This window comes from Pongo abelii, chromosome 6 (genome assembly GCF_028885655.2).
Source record: "Pongo abelii isolate AG06213 chromosome 6, NHGRI_mPonAbe1-v2.0_pri, whole genome shotgun sequence".
In the NCBI taxonomy this organism is placed as follows: Eukaryota; Metazoa; Chordata; class Mammalia; order Primates; family Hominidae; genus Pongo; species Pongo abelii.
Window position 1 is genome coordinate 9,802,338 of NC_071991.2, and position 11,529 is coordinate 9,813,866.

Genomic DNA, 11,529 nt, shown 5'->3' on the forward strand with positions numbered 1-11,529 from the left:
CAAGGGCCAGAGACACAGAGAGGACCTCCCGAATTTCTAGAGGGGCCGCTACGGCCCCACACGACTTTTCCACGGGGGCGGGGCTATGACGCACTTCCGGGTGCGCGGTCCCGAGGTGCGCGGTGCGGTCTCTCGGTACCCGGAGCGCCTCTGATGCACGGTGAGCCTGCTGGTCGCGGGTTAGCGAGGCGAACAGGACAGGGAGCCTTGGCTGAATGGTTTGGGGAGGGAGGAGTGGATTTAGCAGCTGTGGCTTCCGAGGACCCCACCTAGACCAGTCGTAGCAGGGCTGTGGGGAGGAGCTTCCCGTCCCCGCCCAGCCCCAGCTGGTGGAGGCGCTGGCTCCCTGGAAAGCCTTTTCTTCCACTTGGGGCTTTAACAAATGAAAGCTGGAAGAACAGATGTTCTGGAAGTTCTTTCGCGTTCCAGAATAGTTTTTTTTGTGCGCTCCCCAAGCCAAGCCGTCTATCAGTCTGACCGTGGCCGCCTTTTTTTCCTTTCTCCGAACTGGAGGTCCGAACGCAAGGCTCATTGATGGGAATACGCCCAAGGGGTTGGAAACCTATGGGAAGCCGAACCTCATTAGAAGTCTTGGGTAGAATCCAATCCAAGGGAAGAAATAGCCCCCTCGGGCTTTGTTCGGGCTAGAACACACACACACAATAGGGATCTGCTCAGGTTTAGAAAAACATTCTTAAAAAACCATGTATAAATAAGAGTGTCAAGACAAAGTTTATTTGGGCCAGGCGCGGTGGCTAACGCCTGTAATCCCAGCACTTCGGGAGGCCGAGGCGGGCGGATCACTTGAGGTCAGGAGTTCGAGACCAGCCTGGCCAAACCCTGTCCCCACTAAAAATACAAAAATTAGCTGGGTGTGGTGGCGCGCTCCTGTAATTCTAGCTACTCAGGAGGCTGAGGCAGGAGAATCGCTTGAACCCACCAGGCGGAGGTTGCAGTGAGCCGAGATCACGCCACTGCACTCCAGCCTGGGCGACAGAGCGACACTTGGTCTCAAAAAAAAACGAAAAACAAAAAAAAAAACGTTGATTTGATGGGTGAGGTACTTGGAAACCCACGAAATCTAAGAAACAGTTGAGCTGTGGAGAGGAAAAGAGTTAAGAGGCAAGACAATTGTTTTCAAGTGTTGGAAGGCTGCTATGGAGAAAGTGAGTATTGGTCTTGGACTAACCTAGGATTTTTGAAATGATGCGGAATTTGATTTCAGGTTAAAGAATTTGTGTGGCCAGGCGCGGTGGCTCATGCCTATAATCCAGCACTTTGGGAGGCCGAGGCGAGTGGATCACCTGAGGTCGGGAGTTCGAGACCAGCCTGACCAACATGGAGAAACCCCATCTCTCCTAAAAATACAAAATTAGGCGGGCGTGGTGGCACATGCCTGTAATCCCAGCTACTAGGGAGGCTGAAGCAGGAGAATCGCTTGAACCTGGGAGGCGGAGGTTGCGGTGAGCCGAGATCGCGCCATTGCACTCCATCCTGGGCAACAAGAGTGAAACTCCGTCTCAAAAAAAAAAAAAAAGAAGAACAACAACTTGTAACAATTGGTGGAATTCTGTGGCTCAAGAATTACCTAATTTGGCTGCCTACCTAGGGATTTTCTTTTTTTTTTTTTTTTTTGAGATGGAGTCTCGCGCTGTCGCCCAGGTTGGAATGCGGTGGCGCGATCTCTGCTCACTGCAAGCTCCGCCTCCCGGGTTCTAGCCATTCTCCTGCCTCAGCCTCCCAAGTAGCTGGGACTACAGTCGCCCGCCACAACGCCTGGCTAATTTTTTGTATTTTTTAGTAGAGACGGAGTTTCACCGTGTTAGCCAGAATGGTCTCGATCTTCTGACCTCGTGATCCGCCCGCCTCGGCCTCCCAAAGTGCTAGGATTACAGGCGTGAGCCACTGCGCCGGGCTCCCTAGGGATTTTCAGGTACGGACTGTGTGAAGCATTTTAGCACAAGTTGGTAAGTGCTGTTCTACTTTTAAAATCTATGGTAATTTGTTTTTTTTTATCCCTCATCTTGTTACAGAATGGACTTGGGGCGCTTTCATAAGGGCATATAAGCTTTGGGAGATTGGCATAAAGGAGGAGGGAAAATGGACACAGAACAAGGGCCTTCTGTTTATGATAGACCATGAACTTTTGCTTGATGGACTTCTTGAGATAAAGTCTTGATAGCTTTTAAAAAGTCACTGTGATTGTAGACAATGTGAGTTAGTAATGCAGCGTCTGATTTCTAGCCGCATGCTTCTTTATTTTTTAAGAGACAGGGTTTTCCTTTGTCACCCAGGCTGGAGCACAGTGGTACAGCCACAACTCTGCAGCCCGGAACTCCTGAGCTCAAGTTATGCCTCAGCCTGGGCAACAAAGCAAGACTTCGTTTCTACAAAAATAAATAAATAAATTTTTAAAATTAGCCAGATGTGGTGATGCACACCTGTAGTCCTGGCTACTTTGGAGGCTGAGGTGAGAGGATCGCTTGAGGCCAGGAGTTCAAGGCTGCAGTGAGTTATCATGGCACCACTACACGCCAGCCTGGGCAACAAAGCGAGACCCTGCCTCTGTAATTTAAAAACAATAAAATAAAGACCCAGTGAAGTGGTTCACGCCTGTAACCCCAGAACTTTGAGAGACCAAGGCAGGAAGATGGCTTGAGACCAGGAGTTCGAGGCTTCCATGAGCTGTGATTGCGCCACTGCACTCCAGTCTAGGCAACAGACTAAGACACTGTCTCTAAAAAATAAAAAATTTAAATTAAAAAAAAATGTGAAAGAGGAGTCAGGGGATGACCCCAGGTTTTTCGGTCCAAGTAAAAAGAACAATGAGAGTTGCCATTAGCTGAGATGAGCAGCTTTTGAGGGAGAGATGGGAATTCCATTTCGGACATGTTAAGCTTGAGATGTCTTACTGGACATCCAGGTGGTAATGGCAAGTGGGTAGTTGGTCGTATGAGTCTGGAGGTCAGCAGGGAGGTCTAAGTTGGAGGTACAGTTTGGGCAGTTGTGGGTATATAGATGGTAATTAAAACCATGCAACTTGTGAAATCACCAAGGAGAGTGAGTGCAGGAAGGAGGAAGGGCACCCGGCCCTCTACTCGTTTGCATTCTTTAGGCGTTGTACATTTGAGTTGTGTGCACCGCAAAACTGATGTGCCACCGGGCATGGTGGCTCACGCCTTTAATCCCAGCACTTTGGGAGGCCAAGGTGGGCGGATCACTTGAGGTCAGGAGTTCAAGACCAGCCTGGCGAACATGGTGAAACCCCGTCTCTACTAAAAATATAAAAATTAGCCGGGCATGGTGACACGCACTTGTAATCCCACCTACTCAGGAGGCTGAGGCATGAGAATCACTTGAACTCGGGAGGCGGAGGTTGCAGTGAGCTAAGATCATGGCACTGCACTCCAGCCTGGGCAACGGAGTGAGACTCCATTTCAAAAAAAAAACAAAACTGATGTCCCTAGAATAAATCGCTTAGCTAATGAGCTTACCCAGCCAACTGCCCAGCAGCCACATCCAAGGAAACTTTTTTTTCTGTAATTTGCAGAGGCAATCATGTGATCCAGTGGCATCTGTGAATTTGGATTCACTGAGTTCTCAGAGTGTATCGCACATGAATGTTGTGTTACTACATGATGCTCCCTGTGTGATGCCAGCAGGTGCTGCATGACTCCCTGGTGACTTGCCATGTTTCCCAGGCCAGATCACAGAAGCTGAGCAGCCCAAACACTGGTTTCTTTCCTGGTCTTAGGGTGCCCTCCTCTGGATAGAGTATGAAATTTTGTAAGAGTTACATAAAGTTAATCTACCACTGAGGAGGTCTCTTTTATACATACATTATATATATATATACACACACACACACACATATATATATATATATATATTTTTTTTTTTTTTGCAACAGAGTCTCACTCTGTCACCCAGGCTGGAGTGTAGTGACACGATCTTGGCTCACTACAACCTCCACCTCCCAGGTTCAAGTGATTCTCTGCCTCAGCCTCCCAAGTAGCTGGGATTACAGGTGCCTGCCACCACTCCCAGCTAATTTTTGTATTTTTAGTAGAGACAGTAACTTGTAATTTTATGGCAACTATATTTTTTAAGGTTTAACATGTGGCCCTAAAGAATCAGAAACCGAAAGGAACCAATATTCCTGCCCCACAGAGTCCCATCTTTAGTGAGGCTATTTCTGGAGTTTATATGATGACCAAGATACTAGGCATGGCCCCGGTTCACCATGTTGGCCAGGCTGGTCTCAACTCCTGGCCTCAAGTGATCCGCCTGCCTTGGCCTCCAGAAGTGCTGGGATTATGGCCGTTAGCCACCACGCCCGGCCACTCGTTTTAAATATTCTAAAGAATGCTGTCCAGCGCAGCTACTTCGTTATTTCTTGTTTATTTTAGTCTTTAGTGCTCGGGCCTTTGTTTTAGGAGGTGAGATGACGTTGCACCTCCCCTGGCTCTATTTTTAAGTAGTCCTCAACTTGGGCACTCCTGTGGTATGTACTGGGTACATACAGACTTATTTGGCCAAAGAATCTTTTATTCAAATTATTGGTTATAGTGCTTTTTTTTTTTTTTTTTTTTTGTGACGGAGTCTCACTCTGTTGCCCAGGCTGGAGTGCAGTGGCACAATCTCGGCTCACTGCAACCTCTGCCTCCCAGGTTCAAGCTATTCTCATATCTCAGCCTCCCATGTAGCTGGGATCACAGGCGCCCGACACCCCGCCCGGCTAATTTTTGTATTTTTAGTAGAGACGGGGTTTCGCCATGTTGGTCAGGTTGGTCTCAAACTCCTGACCTCAGGTGATCCAGCTGCCTCGGTATCCCAAAGTGCTGTGATTACAGGCGTGAGTCACCGCGCCCCGCCTTAGTTATAGTGCTTTTGAACACATTTTGGGAAATAATTCTGTATGCATTTTTTTCCATGCCTTACAGTTTCCCTTTTCATGCTTTGGGTTGCTTCCTGATGTCTTAATTCCACTGCTAAACACTCCACCAACATTAGTTTATTTTTTTATTTTTAAATTTTTTTAAGACTAATCAAAGCCTTAATTTCATAACTATGAACCATGTTTACAGAATGTTAGCACTAAAGTCCATTTGGTTTGTCAGAAAACTACTTATGATCTCTCTCTCTCTCTTTTTTTTTTTGAGACTGAGTCTTGATCTGTCGCCCAGGCTGGAGTGCAGTGGTGCAATCTTGGCTCACTGCATCCTTCCCCTCCCGGGTTCAAGTCATTCTCCTGCCTCAGCCTCCTGAGTAGCTGGGATTACAGGTGTGCAACACCACACCCGCCTAATTTTTGTATTTTTAGTAGAGACAGGGTTTCACTATGTTGGCCAGGCTAGTCTTGAACTCCTGACCTCAGGTGATCCGCCCACCTCAGTCTCCCAAAGTGCTGGGATTACAGGCGTGAGCCACCATGGCTGACAATTTTCTCATTCTTTAAGAAACAAAATTTGGAAATCCAACAAAGAATTAAAATGTGGAAATCATCTATAATTCCATAACCTACCAATATCACCGTTAAGTTTTGGTCTATGTGTGCTGCGTATAAATGTATGACTTTTAATTTTTTTTTTTTTTTTTTGAGACGGAGTCTCACTGCGTCGTCCAGGCCAGAGTGCAGTGGTGCGATCTCGGCTCACTGCCAGCTCTGCCTCCCGGGTTCACGCCATTCTCCTGCCTCAGCCTCCCGAGTAGCTGGGACTACAGGCACCCGCCACCACGCCCGGCTAATTTTTTTTTTTTTGTATTTTTAGTAGAGACGGGGTTTCACCGTGTTAGCCAGGATGGTCTCGATCTCCTGACCTCGTGATCCGCCCGCCTCGGCCTCCCAAAGTGCTGGGATTACAGGCGTGAGCCACTGCGCCCAGCCGACTTTTAATATTTTTTAAGTGCCATCAAGCCAGATCCATGGAGATTGTCATGTGTTTGAAATTAGCATAATTGGTTGTTTTGGGGTAGTTTGTTTGTTTTGTTTTTTTGATTTTGATTTTGTTTTTGTTTTTTGAGGCAGGGTCTTGCTCTGTCACCCAGGCTGGAGTTCAGTAGTGCAGCCACAACTGCAGGTCACTGCAGCCTCGACCTCCTGAGCTTAAGTGATCCTCCCACCTCAGCTTCCCAAGTAGCCGGGACCACAGGTGCATGCCACCACACCTGGCTAATCTTTGTATATTTTGTGGAGACAGAGTTTCACCATGTTGGCCAGGCTGGTCTCGAACTCCTGACCTCAAGTGATCCGCCCACCTCAGCCTCTCAAAGTGCTGGGATTACAGATGTGAGCCATTGCACCTGGCACTTCAATTTGTTTTGTTTTTATTTTTTGAGACAGAGTCTTGCTCTGTCACCCAGGCTGGAGTGCAGTGGCGCGATCTGGGCTCATTGCAACCTCTGCCTCCCGTGTTCAGGCAATTCTTGTGTGCCTCAGCCTCCCAAATAGCTGAGATTACAGGTGCGCGCTACCATGCCCGGCTAATTTTTGTATTTTTAGTAGAGACAGGATTTCACCATGTTAGCCAGGCTGGTCTCGAGTCCAGGCCTGCCTCGGACTCCCAGAGTGCTGGGATTACAGGCATGAGCCACTGTGCCCGACTTCAGTTATTTTTAATATACTAGTTAATTACACCCTTTGAGCATGACTCTGGTCATACTGACAGGCCCAGTCATTTGACTAGTGAATTTTCCTTTTTTTTTTTTTTTTTTGAGACGGAGTCTCGCTCTGTTGCCCAGGCTGGAGTGCAGTGGCATGATCTCGGCTCACTGCAAGCTCCGTCTCCCGGGTTCACGCCATTCTCCTGCCTCAGCCTCCTGAGTAGCTGGGACTACAGGCGCCTGCCACCACGCCTGGCTAATTTTTTGTATTTTTAGTAGAGATGGGGTTTCACCGTGTTAGCCAGGATGGTCTCCATCTCCTGACCTCATGATCCACCCGCGTCAGCACCTCCCAAAGTGCTGGGATTACGGGCATGAGCCACCATGCCCGGCCTTGACTAGTGAATTTTCATTGCTCAAACTAAATGTCTTAGGTTTCAACAGATGGCATCTAGCCAGTAGATAGCTTGATAAAATCTCAAAAACTATAATATCTATAGTGGTGAGATTCTGAACTAGTTTTGGAGCAAAGTTAATTTTAAAATTGTGCCACATTGCACTTTTTAGGAAAGTGGAGACCACGGAAATCAAAGTAGGATATCCTGAGCTGATCGCAGATTTTTTTTTTTTAGAGATGGAATCTCGCTCTGTTGCCCAGGCTGGAATGCAGTGGCGGAGACTTGGCTCATTGTATCCTCTGCCTCCTGGGTTCAAGCAATTCTCCTGCCTCAGCCTCCCAAGTAGCTGAGATGACAGGTGTCTACCACCACGCCTGGCTAATTTTGTATTTTTAGTAGAGACAGGGTTTCACCATGTTGGCCAGGCTGGTCTCAAACTCCTGACCTCAGGTGATCCACCCATCTCAGCCTCCCAAAGTGCTGGAATTATAGGCATGAGCCACTGTACCCAGCTCATTCCAGAAAGATTTTGAGCAGTTGTTTTTATATGGTAGTTTTATGGTGGACATAATTTCCACAATTTCTTGTGCTAAAGGTATGGCTGTAAAGACCCAAAAACAATTTTCAGTTTGATTATTTTTTGGTAACTATATTTTCTTAGGTTTAACGTGTGGCCCTAAAGAACTGGAAACCCAAAGGAACCAATATTCCTGCCCCACAGAGTCCCATCTTTAGTGAGGCTGTTCTGGAGTTTATATGATGACCAAGGTACTAGGCATGGCCCCAGTTCTGGGTCCTCGGCCTCCACAGGAGCAGGTGGGGCCTCTGATGGTAAAAGTCGAGGAGAAAGAAGAGAAAGGCAAATACCTTCCTAGCCTGGAGATGTTCCGCCAGCGCTTCAGGCAGTTTGGGTACCATGATACCCCTGGACCCCGAGAGGCCCTGAGCCAACTCCGGGTGCTCTGCTGTGAGTGGCTGAGGCCTGAGATCCACACCAAGGAGCAGATCCTGGAGCTACTGGTGCTGGAGCAGTTCCTGACCATCCTGCCCCAGGAGCTCCAGGCCTGGGTGCAGGAGCATTGCCCGGAGAGCGCTGAAGAGGCTGTCACTCTCCTCGAAGATCTGGAGCGGGAACTGGATGAGCCAGGACACCAGGTAGGCAGGGGAGACCTTTGTTATTCTAGGTGATTGGGAGCCTAACATTCTAGGCAGGAACAAGGGTTTGTCCATACAATAAGATTCGCTGAATGGAAATTTCTGCTAAATTAGACCTTGTTTCCTCCTATTTTTCTGTATCATCCTAAACTGACTTTTAGCCTTGGGATTGGAATGGGATGGGTGTTTTCCTTTTCTCTTTCCTAGAGGTTCTATATAGCTCTCCTGGGATTTTCATTCTTGGTCTTAAAGTGAGCCATGCACAAACCCAGCCATTCCTGATTGTCTCTAGGTCTCAACTCCTCCAAATGAACAGAAACCAGTGTGGGAGAAGATATCCTCTTCGGGAACTGCAAAGGAATCCCCGAGCAGTGTGCAGCCACAGCCCTTGGAGACCAGTCACAAATACGAGTCTTGGGGGCCCCTGTACATCCAAGAGTCTGGTGAGGAGCAGGCTTTCGCTCAAGATCCGAGAAAGGTCCGAGGTGAGGACCACCCATTAGACTCCTATTCAGTGCCCCAGGCCCCTGTGGTTGGAGAAGCAGAATAATTAGTAATTCTTGGTTGTGAGGTGATTTCATAGATTGACTTGATTGGTTGGGCTGACTGGGTGGAAATAGTCCCCTTTCCTCCCCCAAGTAAGGCTGTCTTAGCCTGGGCCCTAGCATGGGAATGGATCACTCTTAAAGGATCAGTTTCTCTTTGAAGTCTCGGTATTACAAATAATTTTTTTTAAAGGGTCAATTGAAGTGAGTTTAAAAAAGAAACTGTTAACAGAGGTGTAGACACTTCAAATGAACCAATAAGGAATAGTGTTGCACCAGACAACGGTGAAAAGCTGTTACTCCCTGAGAGCCTAAAGGGACAGAGGGGGCCCTCTTAGCAGAACCAGGTAAGAGCTACAGTCATGGAGGAGGGGGTCACTTGATAGAAGTTGTGGCTGTACGCCCTGCCGTGGGATGAGGAGAAAACGGAGTAAATACCCCAGCCGCACCCTCTTCCTGCCCTTAAATCTCCTGCTTTTGTTCCCCAATGACAAACTCAGTTGGCAGCCAGAGGGCAGGAAAGACAAGACAGTGCAGCCCTTAGGGTCAGCTTCCTGGGGCACAGGGCAGGTCAGAGAATGGATCTGGGAAGGGCAAATGGAAAATAATTGGCAACCTCCTTTCTGAAGCTATGGAAAGAGGTGGGGCATTTTTCACAAGTCAAAGATACATTAGGTGACTACTCCTGAGCTCAAATCTCCATATATTATGGTTTATAGAATAATCTCAGGCCATAAATGGTCATCCCCTGTGGGGGTGTTTTTGTGTGTTTTTCTGAGACAGGGATTCCATCTATCATCCAGGCTGGAGGGCAGTGGCGTGATCATAGATAGCTCACTACAGCCTCAATCTCTGGAGCTCAAGTGATTCTCCCACCTCAGCCTCCCAAGTAGCTGGGATCACCATGTCTGGCTAACTTTTTATTTTTTTGTAGAGACAGGGTCTCACTATGTTGCCCAAGCTGGCCATGTGTTATTTTGTTATTTTATGGGTTCTATTCTTAAGTACCTTCATTTACCAGAAGGATTAGAACTAAATCTTTGAAACAGAGTTAATGTTTAATTATATGTTTGCAAAAATATGGCATATTATTCCAAATCCTAATAGTTTCAAACCAGGACTTTGCTTACGTGTTGGTGGTGTAGACCACTATTTATGTGTGTGGTGTGATTTCATGACAAGAGTCCATGGCCCTCAGAAATCTCCCTCCATGCTTGCTGTGTCTGAAATGTGAAACTCCATCATGGAAACAGAGTTTTGAGCTGTGTTAAAAATCACGTTTTCTAGGAAAAGTAAAAAATTAAACTGTTAGCTAAATTCTTCATGGTTTATGGTGAACACAGTAGACCTCTCCAGGCAATTGGGGTCTCTCCAGAGTTGCCACAGTAATTAGAGATAAAAATAGCCAGAGACTTATCTGGTCAGTTTTATTTTCCATATCTCTTGGTGTAGCCCTTTGGCAGTATTACAAAGAAGAGGGTGGAGTGGAAGGATTATCAGAGCCAGGAACAGGCTTGGGTTTTAGTACCCAGATGGGACAGAAGACAAAGCTGCTGGGCCCTCCTAAGGAAAGGGAAGTTGGCTCTGAAAGCTTTGCATAAAGTCTTTTTTTTTTTTTTTGAGACGGAGTCTCCCTCTGTCGCCAGGCTGGAGTGCAGTGATGCAGTCTCGGCTCAGTGCAGCCTCTGCCCCCCAGGTTCAAGAGATTCTCCTGCCTCAGCCTCCCGAGTAGCTGGAACTACAGGTGCACACCACCACACCCAGCTCTTTTTTTTTTTTTTAAACAGAGTTTCGCTCTTGTTGCCCAGTCTGGAGTGCAATGGCGCCATCTCGGCTCACTGTAACCTCTGCCTTCCAGTTTCAAGTGATTCTCCTGCCTCAGCCTCCCGAGTAGCTGGGATTACAGGCTGCTGCCACCATGCTCGGCTAATTTTTGTATTTTTAGTAGAGACAGGGTTTCACCACGTTGGCCAGACTGGTCTCGAACTCCTGACCTCATGATCCGCCCTCCTCAGCCTCCCAAAGTGCTGGGATTACCGGCGTGAGCCACCGCGCCCCGCCAAGAAACTGTTAATAAAAACACAAACAGGACAAAAACAAAATAGAATTTCTAAAAGTGAAAACTGTAGTCATTGAAATTAAGAATGCAATGGCTGTTTTAAATAATCAAGGACATGATTAGCAAACAGAGGTAGATGAGAGGAAGTCATCTGAAATGCTACTTAGAAAAATCAAGGTGGCAGGCATTGGACATCAGTGTGGGATCAGATGAAGATGTCCAGCATATGTTTAATAGCTGTTCCAGAGGAGGCGGACAGAGTTGGAGAGGGCAGACATGGTGGCTCACACCAGTCATCCCAGCACTTTGGGAGGCCGAGGAGGACGGATCACGAGGTCAGGAGATGGAGACCATCCTGGCCAACGTGGTGAAACCCCATCTCTACTAAAAATACAAAACTTAGTTGGGCGTGGTGGCATGCACCTGTAGTCCCAGCTACTTGGGAGGCTGAGGCAGGAGAATCGCTTGAAGCCAGGAGGCAGAGATTGCAGTGAGCCAAGATCGTGCCATTGCACTCCAGCCTGGCGACAGAGTGAGACTCCGTCTCAAAAAAAAAAAAAAAAAACCAGACTCGCTGGGCCTGATGGCTTAAGCCTGTAATCCCAACACTTCGGGAGGCTGAGGCAGGCGGATCACCTGAAGTCAGGAGTTCGAGACCAGCCTGGCCAACATAGTGAAACCCCATCTCAACCAGGCATAGTGGCACGCGCCTGTAGTCCCAGCTACTCAGGAGGCTGAGGCAGAGGAATCGCTTGAACCTGGGAGGCGG

The 11,529-nt window shown here is 47.8% G+C and overlaps 1 protein-coding gene across 8 annotated transcripts in view; it reads left to right on the forward strand.

Moving 5' to 3' along the window:
- Window positions 1-11,529, forward strand: part of ZSCAN21 (zinc finger and SCAN domain containing 21) — a 15,768-nt gene continuing 4,239 nt past the window's right edge. The window contains exons 1-5 of one of the 8 annotated variants that reach the window (XM_054560232.2): window positions 1-160; window positions 1,805-1,933; window positions 2,034-2,213; window positions 7,663-8,156; window positions 8,449-8,641. In XM_054560232.2, the coding sequence (XP_054416207.1) occupies window positions 7,758-8,156; window positions 8,449-8,641 (592 nt within the window). In that variant the 5' untranslated portion in view covers window positions 1-160; window positions 1,805-1,933; window positions 2,034-2,213; window positions 7,663-7,757. Of the gene's footprint in view, window positions 1,167-1,801; window positions 1,968-2,033; window positions 2,214-7,662; window positions 8,157-8,448; window positions 8,642-11,529 lie in introns of all 8 variants that reach the window. The other 7 variants (XM_054560230.2, XM_024249507.3, XM_009242601.4 and 4 more) reach the window with 7 other exon arrangements.